This window comes from Mesoplodon bidens (genome assembly GCF_964165515.1).
Source record: "Mesoplodon bidens genome assembly, chromosome: 3".
Taxonomy (NCBI): Eukaryota; Metazoa; Chordata; class Mammalia; order Artiodactyla; family Ziphiidae; genus Mesoplodon; species Mesoplodon bidens.
Genome location: NC_138178.1, coordinates 132,556,356 through 132,578,194, shown reverse-complemented (window position 1 = coordinate 132,578,194; position 21,839 = coordinate 132,556,356). Strand labels below are relative to the sequence as shown.

The 21,839-nt window shown below is 36.2% G+C and overlaps 2 protein-coding genes across 3 annotated transcripts in view; one reads left to right on the top strand and one right to left on the bottom strand.

Annotated features, from left to right (window-relative positions):
• Nucleotides 1-868: 868 nt before the first annotated feature.
• Nucleotides 869-19,998, bottom strand: SOCS4 (suppressor of cytokine signaling 4). Of its 2 annotated transcripts, none has more exons than XM_081228855.1 (2): nucleotides 19,725-19,998; nucleotides 869-7,227 (listed from the first exon to the last, which is right to left on the bottom strand). In XM_081228855.1, the coding sequence occupies exon 2, from the start codon at nucleotides 7,133-7,135 to the stop codon at nucleotides 5,813-5,815; it is 1,323 nt and encodes a 440-aa protein (XP_081084981.1). In that variant the 5' UTR covers nucleotides 7,136-7,227; nucleotides 19,725-19,998; the 3' UTR covers nucleotides 869-5,812. The 2 variants fall into 2 exon arrangements, with proteins under 2 accessions (XP_081084981.1, XP_081084982.1); XM_081228856.1 differs by lacking the exon at nucleotides 19,725-19,998 and adding an exon at nucleotides 16,560-16,630.
• A 95-nt stretch (nucleotides 19,999-20,093) lies between these two features.
• WDHD1 (WD repeat and HMG-box DNA binding protein 1) overlaps nucleotides 20,094-21,839 on the top strand; it is a 62,718-nt gene continuing 60,972 nt past the window's right edge. Inside the window, exons 1-2 of the mRNA XM_081228842.1 lie at nucleotides 20,094-20,184; nucleotides 20,417-20,509. Coding sequence (XP_081084968.1) covers nucleotides 20,433-20,509 — 77 coding nt within the window. The 5' untranslated portion in view covers nucleotides 20,094-20,184; nucleotides 20,417-20,432. The remainder of the gene's footprint in view (nucleotides 20,185-20,416; nucleotides 20,510-21,839) is intronic.

Below are 21,839 nucleotides of genomic sequence, written 5' to 3'. Positions count from 1 at the left end.
TTAGGGGCAGTGGTCTATGGAAAATAATACCACTAGTGTGAACTACCTACCCTGCCCTAATGGGAGGCAGTGAATCAGCAGTGCCTTGTGGCACGGGAAGCAGTGCCATAGGAAGCCTGAAGCAACAGTAAGTCAGCAAAATAGTGCTATATTTAAGTTTTTGATATTTTGCTCATCATAGGGCTTTTTTTTGCATTAATTCTGATTTTTAAATGTTGCACAAAAAATTTTCATTACTGAGTTTACGGTCCCAAAAAATTTGTGCCCACGTTGAGTGTCTCACTCTACTCCTGGTCACGTGCATTAGAGTGACCAACAACCTCCAGCTTTTCCCATGTTCCCAGTCAATAACCAAGCATGGCGGGAGTTCTAGAGGTAGGCCATTCCTGTCCCATGTAGGCTCCTACAGGTAACCTGTTGGGAACTACATCCTCGCCTAGCATTTTTAGAAGTACACTGCCCACCCTACCCAATGCTTCCTTCAGTTTCTTTCACAGATGTCAGACCTGCAGTTTGGTATGATTTCCCCACCTTCTCCTGATCTCTTCCCCTTTATTCTTTTTGTGTGTGTGTTTATATGTGTGGAAGCCCAGAGTCTTAACCACTGGACTACCAGGGAAGTCCCATTCTCCTTTATTCTTCATAGGTGTCCATCCCCCTCCAATATATCTCTTGCACATTTAATCACATCTTGACATGTTTCTGGAAGACCCAAAATGACACAAAAAACAAAGGAAAATGTGTAATACAGATTTTAAAATTTCTCATATATAAGTTGAATGTGCCAGGTAACATACAGTACAATGTTTTTAAAACTACAAAGCCTTTGGATTTTATATATGAAGTTTTAATTAATAAGAAACGAAAATTTATTCAGATCAATTTATTTGAACTCACATCCAAGAAGAAACATTCAACTTCAGGATTAGAAATAAAAATGGGAACACTCTACTTCTTTTTGGGTAAGGGGTGGATACAAGCCTGATAAGAGTACTAATAGCTTTGTGAAGTTACTACTTAAACTCTGTATATTCAAGTATATATCGAGTGTGTACTTGGTTTATACAGAATTTATCCAAGTCTAGCAAAGTCAGCATAATTTAAGTAAATCTCCTTGAGTTTTACACTCTCAAGTCTGAAAGCTTAGATTTGATTATAACCATGGCAAAAGTGATTATCTTTACTTCCTGCAAATGTAATCAACTTTTAAAATAACTTAGGCAAACATCAATTTCACACAAACCTTATTAAGGGTAGGAGGAAATTGCAACTGTTCATCTAATTGCAGAGTCTAAACCATAAATTCAAATGTACCATTATCTTTATTGTCAAATCAAGTCAAGAAAGCCTATTACAGGCTAAAAGAAGTGAATGTGAATCTGCAGGGTCCACTAAGGGAATACGTTGAAAACCTATCATCACATTAGTACTTAACAGCTGTACAGAAATTATTTTCAAGTATGCTCCAAGGGTCACCTCTTAAGAATTAACCTTCAGGAAGTCAAGAGACAAGTGTTATTATCTATATTTTATGTGCTAGGAAATGAAAGTAAAGATTTAGGATTGAGTATTCAAAATTAAAAAGTAAATCAAAAAGACTGGCTTTATTTGAAACAGGAGTCATGTGCCTTAAATTCATTTCCATTGGGTTATATCCATGCGTCTACTATTCTATTTAGTCTACATTTCTATTTAGAAGCCAAACCGTTTCCAAAAGTTACCTCCATTTTGTCTCCAATATCTTAATGTGTTAAGAATAGTATAGACAGACTCTTGTAGTGTTGCTCATTTCTAGTAGACCATTAAAGAAGAAAAACCTCTTGAGCTTTCTGTTCATTCTTTAGAAATAAAAATGGATGTAAAACTGATTATGTAAAACTAAGATTGTAAAGATTTTCTTCCAAAGTAGAAACAATAATCTGCTTGACTTAAAATCTTTTATTCATTTGGGCATTAAATTACCTAACACACAATCTATTTTACATTTAAACAGTTTTCCTTGTGTTATCTCCAGGAATGTTATATAATTAAGTCCACTTCCTGTCAAATTTCCTCTACCAAAATCAATATATAACCTATTTGACTCTGATTATAGCTAAAAGTGACAAAAAATACTTTTAATGAAAACTAAGAGTATATTTGTAAGAGTTAGGTCTCAAGGCTTTTGTTTCATAGGAAGGAAGCTCTCTATTACATGGATCTATAAAATGATCCAAACTTCAGAGAGACAGGAAGCTGATAACTTGATTTATCTTCCTAATGGCTTTGGCTCATGAATAAATGATAATGGTTTGTGTTTTTCTTATAAAAAGAAATGTAATTTGTATAATGATATGAGTCCTATTTGCCACATTTGCTCTACTTTTTAAAAAAGGATTTCTAATTACTTAGACATTCTTTATATTATTTACAATAAGAAGTCAAAATTTTTAACTGAAAGCCATTTTTTTGACCACAGTTTGCCATTAGCTGACATTCAGGAAGGAACACAGGTCTGATCACCAAATCAATAAATCTAGCCACAGACTGACTAAAAGCTTCCTTTAATCTTCTTCCTATTAGGTCTTCTTTAAATTAAACCATTCCCTCTGTGAATTATTTAAGTGAATGGCATGGTTATAGAAAGATCAGATATGATTCTTCATACAAAAATGCTCAAGGAACCTAAAACATCCATTCAGCATGTTTCAGGAATTATAGTATGAATCAAGATGCTGTAGCTTAAAAAAGGAGAGGGGGGGCTTGGGGGTATTCCTGAAAGCTTCAGAGAGAAATAGAAAAGTCAAGTTTATTTCCTGGTTAGGGCAGGATGATTCCCAAAGCACATTTAAGTGTCTGGTCTAGACTAGCTATTAGTGATCAAGTAGTCCCCTTTCACTGTCAAGGCTTTCCCCTGAGGTAATGCCTAAAGTCTTAATTTTAATATTTTATCTTGTTTCTTTTAGCCCCATCCTCTCTCATCAATAAGTGCCACACATTCCCACCATACTGAATGCTTTCTCAACTCTGCAATTTACACTTTTCAAACGCTCACCATGTCCAACTTAGTTACAAAATTTATTGGGTTGGCCAAAAAGTTCGTTCGGGTTTTTCATCTCGTACCGAAAAACCCGAACGAACTTTTTGGCCAACCCAATATATTTAGATATATGTGTATCTTCCCACATTGTTCCTTTCAAAACTTATACTCATTTACTTACATATAATTTCAGTAATTACATTTTTAATGAGTTAAGTTTCTGAATACCGAATGCTCTTCCAAATGTGTCCACAAGTCACTGAGAAAGGGTTAAACCTTTCTAAATTCCAATCCCTTCATGCTTTAAAAAATTTATTACTACTCTTCTTTTTCCTTCATGGTAAACAATTCCTTTCTCAAATCTTGCATTTCTACTTTCCCGATTTCTTTTCTGTAGCAAATACCAAAGGAAAAAATACAAACCGTTTCAGCGTAAATGAGTCTCCTTCCTGCTCTCATTTATTAGATCACCTACTTCAAGGCTATATAAATGGCAGTATTTTGAAAATGTTAACAGCTATCAATACCTTGAAGTTGAAAAAATAAGAAAGCCAGAGAAAATATATCACAAGCAACCAGTCTGAATATATGAAAGGCTACTTAGATCTTGATTTTCATATAAATACTAATTTTTTACCATTATAAAAGACAACGTAATATTTCATTTTTCTTTATAAAATTACCTTTTAACAGAATATTCACTAGATAGTCATTCCTTAGGTTTTTCTGTATTGATAAAAAGTTATTCTTAAAAGAAAAATATTTAAAACAATATTGTTTCATAGAAACAGAAAGTCTCAATATCAAATTCTGATAAAAAACTATAATTATGGGTAGAGCCTTACCATACTATTAATTTTCTTTCACCAAAGATGGACATTTAGAAGTGCTATATTGGTAAATAAGATAAGCTTCTCAGTGATCTACAAAAGCGCCACAATAAAGATGAGGTAGTATGAGACTGTCCCACTTTTGTAAAAGGGAAATATCATCTTTAGAAGAGATATTTATCCTGACATTGGTGTTGATATCCCGAGCCTCATCACTGCTAAGAGAGGTGCCATTTTAGTAGCTAACCCTCACTGGAACCAAGACAATCTTGAGATCACTGAGAAAAAAATATGCTAGAAGACAATGGTAACAGATTTTCTTGTTTAATTTTGTGATAATTGCTAAAAATTTATTTTAAAGCAATTATTTTTAAATGCCATCTTTATGTTATCAGCAGAACTGCAGGAAAGGGAAATGCTACTTCAACATAAAAGCAATGATACTTAAGAAACATCTATTCTAACGTGGAAATCTGAGTCAAATTTCTTTCAATCCAGGTAGAAGCAGCTTCCTACTAGAGCTAAATTAGCATCAAGAAATCAGTTACTATGATATTAAAAATGCCAACTTGTACAAAGGGGTAGACAACTCACCAGAAGGAATAACTGTCTAGGAAATTTATTATTCACTGATTCTTTAAAAAAGAAGAGTAGGCTATCATTCCATCTATCTTATTATATAACATTTCTAAAAATACTTCCCCGTTCTGGGGATGTTAAATTCAAAATATTACGCCTGGTGCCCAGTATTGTTCAGTATGGCATAAGCCATGTAGCTCTCAAAATGTTTCCCTGTTTTTGAAGCCATACTAAAGACATGTTAGTTCTGAAAATAGGAATAATTATCTGAAACCTGAAGATCAAAACCAATATTAAGCTCCCTGAATACTGAGCTCCATGTTTACTTCTTGAATCTTTATTCAAGCTCAATTTAAAATAATGAAAAACTACCTAGGTCTTTGGTTACCAATGGAAATTTGTGGCTGTTTATATAAACTGTGGCATCTCTCCAAACTAACAGGCTCAGAGTTTCTAAAACAGAGCTAAGCAGAAGCAACAGTTCATAAGTAAATACAGAAAAACCTCAGTTGCTTTATTACTTTAGTAATACTAGTTACTAATAGTGTTATCATTATTTTTAAAACTTCCAGTGAGAAAGGAACAATACTTATGTTCTTAAGATGGTAACTCTTCCAAGTTTGAGAGAAAGATCTACTCAAGGAATAATAAATGACCATGCCACATTATAGAAGAATAAATTCACCCCCAAAATATCATGTCCTCATTTGATTCTTACTGACCTGATTAATCAAATTTAGTAATTCTGCTTTACAGTTAACATTTAAAATGAAAACACATGAAGTTTGATTTTAAGCCATTTTGCTAACCTTTAACATCCCTATTAGTAAATTATAAAAGTCAATTACATTACTATGGATTGTAAATTACAACACACTCAGCTTTACTGAAGACTTTTAAAACAACTGAAAAGGCTGATGGGGAAACTATATCTTATGTATAGGAATGCCAATGGCATAGGTTAACAAAGCATTTTATATGTAAGGACAGGATTATTTTTAAAGAGAAGTATGAAATACAGATTATTTAACTGTGTTTGCAATGCCTACCAAACTCCAAACTTCAAATATCCCTGGATCATATGCAAATTACAGTTAAGAAAAGAAAAAAATTAAGTATACAATCTACATGGTAAAAACAAAAACCAAACACCTAGTCAAAAATATCCATTAACTCCTAGTGTGTAACAATTATTAAACAATTATTATTGTTAAACAATTATTGTATCCTAAGAAAAATAAACTGATCTGGAAGTAAAATTTAGGGCATAAGTTTATTTTGGACTTCAACTGCCCCTGTAGAAAAATTCAAAGTGGCATAATAAGAAAAATAAAATATTAAATGAAAATATGTATATAATCACTCCTGTGTTCCTACCCTTTTCCTAGCATTGTTGTTCTGGTGCATCAATCCTGAGTACTCTAACTTTTGATTTATAGTGATATTCTTTCAGATATAATTTCATGGAAGAAGGAATTGGAAGGGCATCAATGCCATCATAAGTTGTACAGTTACAAATAACTGTTCTGCATATATGCTGCAGGGGAAAGGGGAAAGTCCGAATTAAAGGAGTGGATAAAAGTGGTTCAAAGAACATACAGGCACTCGGGTCCTTATAATGCTCTAGGAGCCCAGTAATGTCAGGAGAATGGAAGACACAAGGATCATGTGCATCAAAGCTAAAGTTGTGATTCCACTGTTCAATTCTAGCATGAAGAGAACGACTATAGCGTCTAAAACTAACAGAGAATAAATAGTCTTCCTGTGCTGAATCTCGCAGTAAAAAGGTACCCTCTGGTTTTCCTTCTAGTAGAGCTTCAGCTGCATATTTATCCATAACGCCCCAGTAACATGGATTATTATTGATCTGAAGGAGGTCTGGTACAAGACAGTGGACATAATCAATCTGGGTATGGTACTTAGGAGGTGTTTCCAGTTGCAGGGTTTCTTCATCAATTTCCCATTTGGGTTTGTTTCTTTTCCTGGAACTTGTGCAAAGTGTTATAATTTCATCATCTGAATCCATATCACTATCTTCTATACTGTTATCTGAAGCCAGGTTTATTATAGAGCCAGTCCCAGGACCACCTCTACCCGAAGAATCGTTATTGGTTATGACACAGGGCTGAACACTGGTATGTGAGAAGCAGTTGACCTCTTCCATGTTTCTTCGTTGTTTTAGTTGACCATCCCTCAATTCAGTCTGAGACAAGTCTGTGCTTACCCATTCATCTGATTTGGGACTTATAGGAGCAGTGTGTCGTTTAATAAAATGCCACCTAAAGGCTAAATCTGATCGAGGTGGGAAAGGACACTTATCTAACATGAGTTCACTGATATGAATTTTTCTTTTAGACGGAAGCCCTGAAGAGTGCCGACTACTACAATTTTTTATTGGAAAACACTGCCCCACAGCATCTTGCAGTTTCTGTTTAAGAGATCGGCCTAAAAATCTATGCCCACAGGAATGATCTAAATCCAACTCGATAGATGAACAGCTGTGCTTCCTTTCTTGGCTCCTTAAAGGAACTTCAGTTTTCTCTATAGCACTCACTGTTTCAGCATCTGAACAACTTTCACTCTTTTTTGACCAAGATAACTTCTTTCCACTCCATACATAACCATCCTTTCTGTCAGCACTTCGACTCCGACTAGTTTTGGGCCTTACATCTACAGTTTTACTATTACTTTCACTATTTTCTGCCATTTTAACAAACTGTCCACAAATTCCAGTGTTATAAATACTGCTCTTTCAGTTTTTCCGGTAGAATGTTTCTTCTGGGCATTTTCTGGATATATCTAAGGAAGAAAAAGATCATTAATCGTTTGTCATTAACATTGTATAGATTATATATCAAGCCCCAATTATACATAAGATGAAAAGATGAAAAAGGACAATTAATACATTAAAAACAAACTACTGGAAATGTTGGAAGGTAGTTCCAAGCTATTTTGTTCCCACTTAAATAAACTACTTTACCTTATGCTAATAATTCCATAGTGCCATGGAGTCAAGAATCTGAGTACCTTTCCCACAGCTAGTTTCGATGTGAATCAAAAAAGCTAAGCATCCTCTCAGCTAAAAGATATGTCTGAAATGTGAACAATTTCCAGTTTTGCGGTACATCTTATGCCAATCTCTCCTCCCCTTATTTTTTAATTTCACAGCAGACCAGGAAATTCTTTGTTAAGAGATGAGAAACCTATGAGCTGGTGTTTGATGACCACTACCCTCCTTCTCTCTCCTTGTTTTCTTTCTTATTGATTGAAAATATGAACAGTTTTAAGTTATAAAAGCTGTTAAGAATTTATTAAATAAATAATCACCACTGAATAGTAGGAATGTCATGCAAGAATTCCCAACGCAATTTTTGCCAACTCATTTAAATATTTGGTCAACTTCACTATCAGTCTAGGCAGTTTGTAGAAAATTTGGAATTGGATAAAAATTTGTTATTTTATACACACATACACTTCCTTATATTCTTCTTCTTCTTTCTTTTTTTTTTTCCGGTACGCGGGCCTCTCACTGCTGTGGCCTCTCCCATTGCGGAGCACAGGCTCCGGACGTGCAGGCTCAGCGGCCATGGCTCACGGGCCCAGCCGCTCTGCGGCATGTGGGGTCCTCCTGGACCGGGGCACGAACCCGCGTCCCCTGCATCGGCACGCGGACTCTCAACCACTGCGCCACCAGGGAAGCCCTATTCTTCTTGATAATTTCAAAAAACAAGCAGATAAAGTTCTATAGGGCAATGCCTTTCCTATGAAATTGGCTAGATATACTAGAATTTATAATGTAAATAAAATTTTATTAAGACTAATAGTAATGATTAGTCGTAGGTAGAAACTACTTAACTATTCTTAGATGGAAAAAGATTTAAGCCCAGAATTGGGGGGAGGGATTCTATAATCTCAAATATTTTACCAGTGAAAGTTGAATTTTGAGACTGAGAAAATCAGTTGTACTCAACATTCTGATCATGATTAAGCTTCTGATTATATCAGAGGAACATTAACAATCCCAACAGTCAAGTAAATGTTTAGAGCTATGTGAATCTATTTTCATAGCAGTAGGGTTTGAAACAAGCATCTGCAGAGGCAAATATGATTGGGAAGTGCTTAAAAGTGTGAACTAATGACACAGGCTTGCCATATAAAGTACCCCATTACTAAACAATGAATAGCATCGGGTGATTATACTTATTATTTTGATTTAGTGAGCTCACTGGTACGTAATCATTTAAAATCCACAGGGAAAAAATATTTGAAAATCTAAATTTGAAAGAAACATCATCACTTAGTATACCAAAATTATATTCAACAGCATGCTTTGGTTGTTCATTGACTAAATTCCACTGAACAAAAATAAACTGGCAGAAGCTACAAAGTAGGCTGAAGTATACAAAGAGTCAGTGATCAGGAGAGACGCTTGTTACTAACAGCTTACACTTGTATTTTTCAAATAAAAAATTAAAAAGGAGCCCCAAGCAGATATTTTTTTGTTAACACTACATACTTTCAACTTTTTTATTCAGCATAATAATATGAAAAGTATATCATGTAAGGTTTAAAATACCTGGTGTTTTTATTTACTTTAAAAATATGAAAGTAGCAGATTATTAACTCTATGATCAACTTTACTCCACTGGGTGTGAGCATCTTCATCTTCCTTTATTTCTATATCAGAGCTAAGTTTGTATCTCTGCTCTCTCTCTTTTTTTAAAAAAACATCTTTATTGGAGTGTAATTGCTTTACAGTGGTGTGTTAGTTTCTGCTGTACAACAAAGTGAATCAGCTATACATATACATATATCGCCATGTATCCTCCCTCTTGCGTCTCCCTCCACCCTCCCTATCCCACCCCGTACCTCTGCTCTTGATGACATTCCCACCTTTACCAGGGCCTGCTTCCATTGCTAGCTCTTAACTTCTCTCTGCCTTCAAAAACAACCAAGTCTCCTATAAACTGTTTTAGTGATTCCAATGCTTCCTTTAGTTATAATTGCTGCTTTCCATATTAAATTTCTTAATGAGTAGTATAACTTGATTTCCTCTCAGAAAGAAAACAGTTTTGTTTTTCTCTAATTATAAAATAAATAATGATCCAGTTTAAAATGGCTATGTGAAAATCTTTTTGCTCCATTTCTCTCTCAGAAGTCAGCCCATAACAAGGGAAAATGAGAAATAAAAACAAACCTCATCTTCAATGAAACTAGCAGATATCTATAACCTGAGTGACAAAGTACAAGGACAGAAAATGAACAGAGGAGCAATGACTGACTCAGCAGCGGAGAGGAAGGTGAAACCAGGCACAAAGGCAACGTGGATGAGAAGCAAGCCAACAGAGCAGGCAAAGTCCAGGACACCCAGAGGTACCAGGTGCTACAGAAAGTATGGATGGAGAACAGGGCAGAAAATGGGGAGATAGGTTGAAAATTTGCATACATGCAGTTAGATGTCTCTAATTGTTACTCTCATACTTAGAGGAGATGGGAAATTTATCAATATTATTTGGAGAAGCTGAACCAGAGAGGCTCAGGACTTTGGATACTAGGCATGGTGAGGATAGATGGGAGGTTTGGGACTAAAATCAGAAAGAAAATTCCCTGCTCCCATCTTCCATCCAGCTTCTAGAACTCCAGCAGCCAAACTTACACCTCCTAATAGGAGACTGGAAGATACTATGCTGGAGAAACAGAATGGCCAAAGAGAAAAGACCTATAGATGCTGATAACTGGAAATCCTCCAATAAAAAGCTGGAGGGCCACCCAAGCATGCTGTGAAGCTCATCCATCCATAAGCCCAGCCTACTTACATAGTGCTTCCAGGCAGCACTGCTGTGCTTCATTTACTCTAGAATATGACATGTCACCAGACTTTTGAGGAAAGCCTTTAAAATAAACAAGCGAATAAAACAAAGAACTTGGAGAAATAAGTAAGCATGAAAGCAGCAGGTAATAAAATAGATCTCTTCCAAGTTAAGAGAATATATTATACCAATGAATAAAATGACGTAGGGACAATTAGAGAATAAGAAAAATTTGGAAATTAAAACCATGATTACAGGAAAAAAAATTTCAATAGGAAAGTTGGAGGTAAGCTGAGGAAATAATAGGAAAGAGGAAAAAAATGGTTAACTAGACAGAGAAGATAAGAAAATTAGAGGATCAATACAGACACTTCACAGAATATAACAAAATGGAGAGGGAAATTATAAAAGAAAATATGTTAGAAAATTTCCCAGAACTGAAGGCCATGCGTCTCCATACAGAAGGAGCACAACGAGTGCCCCGCACAAGGGAAAATACACACCAAGTTACATTATTCTAAAATGTTAGAACCCTAGAGATAAAGAGGTGATATCGAAGTCTTCCTACCTTATAGACAACAATACTCTAAGTATTGTATGCTTATAAATCTGTTAAAGAGAGTAGACCTCGTGTTAAGTGTTCAATCAATTGATTTATGTATGTAACCCAGCCAAAAAAAAAAAAAAAAAAAAAAAAGGCTTCCTGAGGGAAAAAAGTCACAAAGGACTGAAAATAAAATAGCATCTGTTTTCTCAACAGTAAGTAACAGTGGAAGCTAGAGGATAGTTTCCAACCTTGAAGATCACCAGCCTAACAATCAATCAAATAGGATAAAATAAAGAAATTTTCAGACATGCAAAGTAACAACAATTTTACCTCATATTGGAGGATGTGCTCTTCTAAAATAAGAGTGTAAACCCAAAACAAATGGCATAACAAAGGAAACAAGGTATTTAACATATGAGAAAGGAAATGTGAATTCCTGGGATGCTTAAGAAGGGAAGTTTCGGGCTTCCCTGGTGGCGCAGTGGTTGACAGTCCGCCTGCCGATGCAGGGGACACGGGTTCATGCCCCGGTCCGGGAAGATCCCACATGCCTCGGAGCGGCTGGGCCCGTGAGCCATGGCCGCTGGGCTTGCGCGTCCGGAGGCTGTGCTCCGCAATGGGAGAGGCCGCGGCAGCGAGAGGCCCACGTACCGCCAAAAAAACAAAAAAAAAAAAAAAAAAAAAAAAGAAGGGAAGTTTCCAGACAACAGGGTGTTTGGTGCTGCTAGAGAGCAACTAGTTCATATAACCACATAAGGACGTAAGGCTCTTTGTGTAATAAGAGAATGGAAAGAGACTAAGGAGACTAAAAGAGAGGTAAATCCTCATCTATCAGAAGAGGAACTCAACCAATAATGTCTAATAATTGATGCACCGAGAGAGAAGTATAAGCATATGATTTAGAAATGTGAAGATAAATATCAGAAAAACAAATTATGAAAGTAGAAGCCTTTGAGATGGGCAGGAGAGGAATGCAGCATTTCTTAGCTTATCTAAGCTTTTCAGCTTAATTTAACTTGAACCTATGTACACATATCATTTTGATGACCATAAATAAAAATAACAGTACTTTATACTCACTGTGAAAAGTTCAAGCTTAAAGCTATGAAGAAAAAAGTAAAAACTATCCATAATCCTACCACCCAGCAGTAACCATTATAACATTTTCAGTATCTCTATACATGTACATGACAAGGATGCAGTTCCATAGCACAATGATGGCAGACATAAGAAATATGGTTTGAGCCCAGTTTATTTTGTACTAGCCATATGACCTTGAAACCTCAGTTTCTTCATCTGTAAAATGGAGACACTGATGCTATCTATTTCATTAGGCTGGTGGGAATTAAATGAAATAATGTATGTGAAGTATATACCTAGCTCAGATTCTAAATGTACCAAGTATAAAGTTTAACATATTTTTTCTTTTTTAAAAAAAGAAACAGATATTACATATGTTTTATTATAGCACCCAAGCCAGTTTTATAGAAATAGTTCATAAAGGAAGAAATCACAGAAATACCTCTGTCTCTAGCCCATGCTAACTGTAAAGTTTACAAGCAAATATAATTTTCAGGATGATAACTAATGTTTCAAAATGAAAAAGGATCAATACACTAGGTATAGCTGAAACTCAACAGACCATGAAGCTATAGAACAATTTGACATTTTCCCTCAGAGAACTGATTTCCAGCCTTACTCTATACAAGTTTACATGCTAACATAACAGATTTACTTTAGCAAGGCTTACCAACTTGTACATAATAGGTAGCAATCCATCAAGTATCTCTGGACTTTAGGTTAATTGTTCTTACATATGCTAATGCTGCAGGGATCCATAAAATAAAGCAAAAAATACCATTGCCCTAGATGAATTTTCCATACATTTACTTGTACTTAAAGAGTTAATGCATAGAAAATCTTCTTTTGACTGGTTATCTTTTTGTATCTAAGAACTACAGCCTTATATAAACTTTACATAGCATTCTTGTGATAGAAAACTGAGTTCATGCTTCAGAAGTCCCACTTTTATCAACTGTTATGGTAAAAAATATATTTGGTAAAACATACCATATCACTATATGGGCCAGAATGTCACTTAATGTTGTAATCTTCAAAGCAGGAAGAAAATTTAACTTCTATTTATACTTGTCTAAAAATTAGAAAACTTAAAATTTATGAATATTGAATATATGGTTGACAATGTTCCCATCACTCATTATGAGATGGTTATTTGTCTGATGAGGTGCTATTCCTGAGGGAAGAGTGGGAGCTCCAAAAAGCTAAGGACTCGACGGCAACCCTCTCCATTTCTTTGTGCACTTTTAGTGCACCGCAACTGATTCCATGTTGCTGGAATACATTTGTGGATTATATTATCTTAGGTAAGAGAATCTTTACAATACTTTGTAAATAGACATGATCACGGAAATTTTATAACACACGAGGTTTGCTAGTTATTTCAGGGCAAAGTACTTAAGTTGCTGAAATTTTAAGACAAGTTATGTATTTTTCTTTTACAAAATGACAAATGTTCTAAGTTTGATGACCTTTATTGGGATAATAAGTGGCTCTGAGAAGCTACTTAGCAGATACATTAAGAAAAAAGGCAAAACAAAACATATAACTGGTCTCTTCATGGTTCAGGTAACTTAAAAAAAAAAACTTATGCTATGGTGACATCTTTTTAGAAAAAAAGATATTCAGAATTTCCTTCACTATCACATGATTTTATTACAAAAATGATAAAAATGCATCATGCATATAACTCTCGCATCTTTACACTTTAAACAGATGGCAAAAGATCTTCTAATCTCTTCCAAAAGTTGCATTAAATCAAAATTCATAAAATTAAAAAAATTCAATCACATTGCTCTCAATAAAAATAACATTTTTTAAACATCTTTATTGGCATATAATTGCTTTACAATGTTGTGTTAACATTATTAATTTTCAGTGAAAATTTTTTTTTATTTTTAAAGACTAAAAATGAGCTTTAAAAAAGTGCTTTTGGTGTCTTGCCTATACATGTAAAATCTGAATGTTAAAAAAAAAAGTGTAAGGTTCTCAATCTGAATGAGTCATTTCAAATACCCCATCATTAATTGTTGGAATTTTATACAAACTTCGTAGAAATGAAGTAGAAGATGAGATACAAAATGGAAAAAAAGTGACTTTAGTACCATCTTTATGTAGTATAGAAATCAATGATTATACTTTGAAAAGTGTTCACAAATCAACAATCTTTGTTAGTAACTGCAAAGAAGTTTATTTTTATTTTTATTTTTTTTAAAGCCGGTGAAAGAACCACTTGGGAGAAAGTGCTTTGACTCTTGATTCAATTATTAATTTTTTAAGAAGGCATCTAAGTTACAATGCCCTGGGGAATACACAGTGACTTTTTTTTTAAATTGTTATTTCTTAATGAGCAAGAGGCAAACGTCTAAAGCAAGTTTATTTAAACCTTTTTCAAAAAATCAAGTTCTCAGATTCACTAGCCATTTGATCCCAGGTTCTATAATCAATTGCACTGAACAGTGATAAATGAATGAATACCCAATGTGACCCTTCCATGCTAACAACAGATTTAAATAACATTTAGTTAGTACTCTTGAATAAGGTTGGGAAGGTGATTTTAATTCAAATTCCCATTGAAAACTTTTTTAAAAGCCAGTAGTTAAAGGGTTAAATTTCATTCATCTAGAAACTTCATTGTATTCTCTATGATGTTGGATAACAGAGCATTATTGTACATATTAATCATTCATTGAACTACTGTGTCTACAATGCTGATGTCTACCTAAGGCCAGAATTCATGTAAATATTAAATTTGATGTTATAAAGAATAATTTACTATACTACAAAGAATTCACAAATAAATTATTATTCTGGCAGTTATTTACCCCTGGGAATTTCCTTATCAAATCTATGTTTCCAAAGTTTACCTGCCATTATGTATCCCAAAACTCCTTGAATGCATTCTGATCATAGTCCATGTTATTTGAATTGGATTCTGTGGGTTAGAGTCCTTGATGTTTGATCATAGACTAATATTTGAGTTGGATTCTATGGGAACACTTAAGAGTCCATGAATGGAATATACTGGATAGTACAAGAGACGTAAATTCCTCGGAATGTTAATGAAAAAACATAAAAAATGGGTTTGTTCAAATGAGAAACATCTCTGAACTATAAAGTATTTTTTTCTCATTACGAAAGCAATACAGGTTCATTTTCCAGTAAATATTTTAAAGTATCTCCTTTTTCATGTTACCAAGCCATGGCTCATGGGACTTAACTGGATTTATTTGGGAAAACAAACATAAACACACACACACACACACACACACACACACACACACACTGATTAGCACCACTACACCCTTCCTTCCCTTCTCCAAACTTTCTCCACTTACTTTCCTAATTATATTTTGCTTATGTCAGTGTCCCCCAATCTGAACTCCTGTGTACACTAGTGCTAAAAGATGTTAATATATACATGTTCTAGAGAAACAGAGGTTTCCTTATTAAACAAGTTTGGGAATCACTCCCCCTCTGAAAGATTACAAGGCACCTTCAGCAAAAGGTTCCAGGAGGTCCTTCAGTTAAGAAACCTGCTTAAGCCACAGTTTCCTTTATTTAACTCATCAAGAGCCGTTTTGTGGAAGAAACTGTGGGAGAAACATTAACTTGGGCTAACATTAAAATAAGTGTACATTCCCTGAGCATGCTAGCTAAAGATAAAGAGAAATGTCCAGGACCTGTCACTGAAGAGGGTTAATTTAGTGTGAAGAGGGAACAGAAAACTAAGAGCTGGCACTATAAACTTCTAAAAGCGCAAGAACCAGGACTTCCCTGGTAGCACAGTGGTTAAGAATCCACCTGCCAATGCAGGGGACACGGGTTCGAGCCCTGGTCCGGGAAGATCCCACCTGCTGCGGAGCAACTAAGCCCGTGTACCACAACTACTGAACTTGCTCTCTAGAGCCCACGAGCCACAACTACTGAAGCCTGCCCACCTAGAGCCTGTGCTCCTCAACAAGAGAAGCCACTGCAATGAGAAGCCCATGCACCACAATGAAGAGTAGCCCCCGCTCGCCGCAACTAGAGAAAGCCTGTGCACAGCAATGAAGACACAACGCAGCCAAATATAAAAATAAAATAAATAAATTTATTAAAAAATTTTTTTTTAAATTAAAAGAGCAAGAACCTTAACAGAATCTTAGAAACCAGGATGTTTAAGATATTCGATTGTGACTCTTAGAGAATAAATTGGATTGTACAGATGTACTTTTTCCTTTCAATTTGTAATTTTTTAATTATAAAAATTATACATGCTCATTATAAAATATATGGAACATTCAGAAAAGTTCAAAAAGGAGGAAAAAAAACTGTAATTCAATTACCTAGAGGCAAGCAATTTAGACATTTTGGCCAATTTCCTTGTAGTCTTTCTTCCTAGTACAATTTAGTCTAAAGAGGAAATTTTTAAGTTATAAAGATCTATAAAAAATTAACAATCTAGTTTTTCACTATACCATATTTAAAAATGAAGCATGGTGCAGATGAAACAACAGCATGAGTTGCTAAATCATCAAACATGATCTAAAATTTAGACTTTGTCACTTACTAGCTATCTCTCCTGATTTTTAGAATCTCATTTAGCTTAAGTGTTCACATTGTTAAATCTGGATACTGTCAGCTGCCCCATGTTTTTACTGCCAGGATTAAAATCTATGAAAACAGCATACATTGAGCTTAATGAGAATACATACTACGTTCTGTAATACGTTCTGTCTTCTCAGAACCTTCCATGTAGAATAAGCTAATTTCTAAAAATGAGAGATGGGAAAGTGGCAAAATTAAGGGAAAAGAATGAAAGGAAACAAAGGCTATATATAAGGCTAGAAAATCCAGACAAAAACATATCTCAAAAACCTGAGGCTGAGGAAGCTTTGGCATTTCTGAAATATCATAAAGCACTTTCTATTACTCCTGATACTAAACATGCTCTTTTAAAAAGTGTTTTTAAGCTTTAAATTCTTGAAAAGTAGTATGGGTGTAAATAACCAAACTTAATTATAAAAAGTTTGTAATTTCTTACAAGCTAACTTAGTAAATAAACAGGTTTCAACAGTAAGAGTAGGCAAAGTTTTTTTTTAAAAAACGATCATAGATTATTCTTTTCATTGCTTTATGATAACTACGTATGCTTACATTTAAGCTTGGGTAACAAGTTTTACCTACAAACTAGTATAATGTTATTCTAGAATTAAATAAAATTGTTTTTATGTTCTGATAAAACTAAATTCTAAGTTTTATGGCAACAGTTATGACTTGGAGAGGCAGTATGGTAGACTACTTGGATCAGAAGTTAATAGACCTGGGTTCTATTTCTAGTTCAGACAGTTGGTTAGGTGTGTGACCTTGGACAACTCACAACCTTTCTGAGCCTTGTTTTTTTTCATTCCTAAAAAACAATGATTATATCTGTCTCACTGTAGTAAGGATCCACTGCCACTGTAACAACACAAGAGTCAAATATTAGCTGTCTTTGGCCAGCGGAACTGGGTAGGTTGAGAATAGGACTTTCCTGTATTCCCTTTTATACCTTAGAAAGTTTATACATGCACAAGTATTATTTACCCCAAAAATCAATTAAATAGGCTGGTAAGATTCAGGACACTTTCAGAGATATAAAAATTTTCAGATTTCTAAACTGCCTTCAATGTTTTTTTTTCAATACTCTGTTCTCAGTTTTGTTATTACTCTCTTCTTCTAGCCTTATCTTTCATAGGATTAATAATTTTTACATCAAATATCAATACATATTTTATTAAAAAGGAATTTAAAAAACTCCTCTCATAAGGCAATACTGATACGCCTCCTGGATAAAGTAAGATTATATGACATTATTATTTATACAGATAATACTGCCACAAGTAGAATGGTAATATATTCATGCTTTCTCACCCTATTGTCCTTCAGAACAACAATATTTGTGAGCCTAAGGGTACTATGAATGGTCACAACAGAGAAACGGTAACTAACCTTCACTGCAATCGAAGCTGCGACCTTGGCATGATTTTCAGTGAGTTCATTCAGCTATCCACTCCTATGAGACATGCACCTGACACCCACATTGGTGACGGAGAGCTACACTGGTTTCTTTTTAAAAGCTATATTATCTTAAATAACCAGGCAATTTAAGATTTAAGTTACACATTTCATTACCACACTATTGTCTTGTACATATTATTTGAATGTCTGTTTCCCTCACCAAGATTATGAATTCACTGAGGACATTAAAATTTGTCTTTTTAAAATCTGACTGAAACAGAAATGGACATGTGAAAACATACTGGCAAAAGCAAGAATACATCTTTTAACAGTTGAAAAAATTTACTGGATAATGATTCAAACAACTCCATTTTAAATGAAACCATTAAATGCCCACCCAAAGTACCCCATTAATAACACAAGACAATTAGTTTTATACATCCATGAGTATCTTCTATATACTATAACAATTCGATGGAAGGTGGTGTCATCTTCATTTTGGAGATGAGGAATCTGACATTCAGTAAAAGTAAAGAAGTATATTCAAGGTCACACGAGTAACTGTCAGAGTCAAAATTAAAATCTAGGGTTGTTCAACTCTAAGGCCCAAGCTCTTTCCATACATGTGAAATTTGTAAAAACAAAAACAAAAACAAAAAAAACCCCCAAAAAACCCTATGAATCAAACGTGTTCATTGCTAAAGCAGAGTGAAAGGAGAGAAGCGCAAACACCATTCATAGTTTTGAAGTCACATGGTGTTACATATTTTATAGTTACAGCATTTTATAGCTATAAATCTTGTTCCAAATTGGCAGATTCTTCTTATGTTGAGCTCTGAAAAGCACTACACTGAAATCTCATGATGATTTATTTGATGTATTACCGGACTTCTTCTTGAACCCCAGTCTATCCAGTGATATTGGATTTAAAAAAAATTAGAAATCAGTCTATCTAAACAACGAATGCTATCCAAATAAAATTAAGCCACTCGGAAAGAATCATCTCAGGTATCTTTTGCTCTTGTGGGAAATCAAGGATAGGTTGGTTATTTTCCCACAAATCCCAAGTTCTTTTTCAGCCAACCACTCTTCCTCTTCATTCACGTACCAAACCTCAGTGTCTAGCAAGCCTATTTGGAGTACTCAAAGCAACACCTTTCACAATGCCACCACGGTAAGAACTATACCATGGTTTGTCTAAATGTGTTTGCAACTTTTCCCAATGGAACTAGACTGAAAAACAATGGGGAAAACTCTACAACAGAAAAACGTTTCTCTTATGTCATAAACAAGTTCCGATTGAGACTAGAAAGTGGGTAGCAAGAAAAAATCATTGTGCAGGTTTTCATCAGAGACCGGTCTCCCAACATGGAGAACGTGAAGACCCAAGCAAAGCATAAACTTAATGGCCAAGACCTTAGCAAAGATTGTAAAGATCGAATGAAGTATTCAACAATATACTTTAGTTCTAGCTCTTCTTTTACATCTAAATATGCACTTCAGTGAACTTTAGGTGGGGTTTGAATAGGGAAACCCGAATTACTTTCTTAAGGGATATATGTAAAATGTCCTATAGAATAAGCATTAATGTACACGCCAGACCTCCAGGAACCATGAACTGAGATTAAGTCCTCCTTCCTTTACCGGTATAGAAATGACAAGATGAAGGCGCCAAGGATGCCAAGATTAAAGGCTTGAGAAGGGTCTCGGCTTCCTTTTCTCGAAAGAACATGCCCAAACATCTCGTTCTGCAGCCGGGTCCCAAGGAGGGGCTGGACCCGTACGGGGACCCGGATATGGCTGCCTGTGAGGAGCGCCCGGAAAGTAGAAGCAGACCCCGCTGGGTAAGGCCAAGCAGCAACCACCCTTCCCCCACTCACCTCTCGGAGCGCAGTTTAACTGGGTCTGTCCGAGTAACTGCCGCCATCACCACCGCCATCACTCTGGGTGCTCGCTAAGCTGGAGAAGGGAGACCCAACCACTCCGGCACCTCATGTAGGTCCTCTAAGACGGATGCCTGCCTGCAAGCCTCCGCCCTTCGGTGCGGGGTTCTCATCTCAGACGTCGCAGTCACCGCCTCCACCTGCTTCGCCGGCGCCGCCACCACTTCCGTGTTCGGGTCCCTCCCTTTCTTCCTCACTCCCCCAGCAACCGGCTTTCCCTGCCGGCGGGCGCGCAGCTGACGCCACCGCCCAGCGACCTGGGTCGGGACCGCGCCGGGCGTGGGCGGGCCGGCGCAGGCGCAGAGTGGGAGCAGCCGAGCGCGGGAAGCGCCGTGCACCCGTGCTGCTCGTCCGTCTGTGTTGCTCCTCGTCGCCTTTCCTCAGTCGCGGAGCTTCGGTGAGTGCTCCGTCCCGCTGCCCGCGTGCGTGCGGCCCAACGAAGAGAAGCGTGTCCTCTTCCCGGCTTAGTGTCGGACAGACCCACCCCTATTCCCTGTTTGTGCCCCTCGGGTGGGGGAAAAGGGGCTGCCGAGGGCGTGTCCCGCAGGAGACTAACCTCCCTTCTTCCTGTTCAGTCCCCGGCTTTCCTGTCCTTTAAAATAACACTGACTTTTATAAAACATTTTCAGATAGGTAAAGGAAGAAATGCCTGCTACTCAGAAGCCGATGAGATATGGGCACACAGAGGGACACACAGATGTCTGTTTTGATGGTTCTGGGAGGTAAGGTATTTTGAGAAACAAAAAGAACGTTTCAGGTGTGAATGTTAGAAGTTATTCTTGTATGTCATGTAAGCAGTTCTGCCTAAAATTACTCATCCAGATAGAAATAAGGTTGATATCTAAAATGGCACATAAATGTTCTTAGATTTACTGTTTAATTCGGACCAGCATGGCAGTTTTAGTATATCAGGAAAGCCAACGAGTGTGAAATCTTACTTCCAGAGGAGTTGGAATGATATGAGCTTTCCCCCACATTTCCCCATTGTTCACTTCCTTTCTGCATCTCACATTATCAGTTATTTTGTCAGAACGGTAGCTGCCTGCTTGTCAGATTTAGTGGCCCGTTCTAACTTTTCGGTATTTTATCCTCCCTTGCCTTTTGTGATGCTCTTCCCTTTTTAAAATTGTTTTTAACTTTCTGACAGCTTTTTTTTTCTAATTTATTTCCTCTGCTTGATTCCTAAATGGTGATATTTTCTCAGGGTTATTCTAGTCCCTGTGGAGGGGTATAATCAATAAACAATCTGTGCGAGAAATAGAAAAGAGTTTTATTTGAGCCAAACTGAGGACTATAGCCCAGGAGACATAGATTAAAGAAGCACTTGAATTGCATTCTGTCGAACTACAAAATGGGGGAGGCTTATAACAGCACAGACTGCAAAATTACGTAAGTTGTTTGTGAGAATTATAATTGGAGTTGCAAGAAGTCAGGGTGCTTGTTAAGTAAGGATTAGGGTCCAATATGGTTGCCTAGTTATAAGGGGAGACCTTGAGACCATAAGGTTGCAGTTGGCAGCTGCTCTCAGATATTGTTTTGAGAACAGCTTGGTGGTATCCTTGAGTATGATACAGTTCAGAAAATTCAGGTTCTCCGTAATGCAGGAACGTGTCTAAAACTGTATCCACAATGGCCTCCCAGCTCCATTATTGAATGCCTGAACTGTAGTTACTCCTTTTTGATTTTTAAGTGTATTCTTTTCTTTTATGGTTAAAGCAGGTGTGTGGTGTATGTTTGACAGGCCGTAAGACAGGCGGATCTAGTTAGCATAACATTTAAGTTAAATCGTGTATAAGCCACAGTGATTTCCCCATACTTCAATATGTGAATATTTTTTCCATCATCCCTTTTGTCTTTCTAAATCCCATTCCTATGCAGTACTGTCCAGTTGTATGGCTTCTGCTGTCACTCCTATATTGATTCATTCATTGAACAAATATTTGCATGTCTACTCCACTGGGGCTAGAGATACAGTAGCGCAAACAAAGAACAATCTTTTCCCTATTGACCTTAAGGTCTTTGTAGATTGACAGACGTGGAGTACAGATTAAT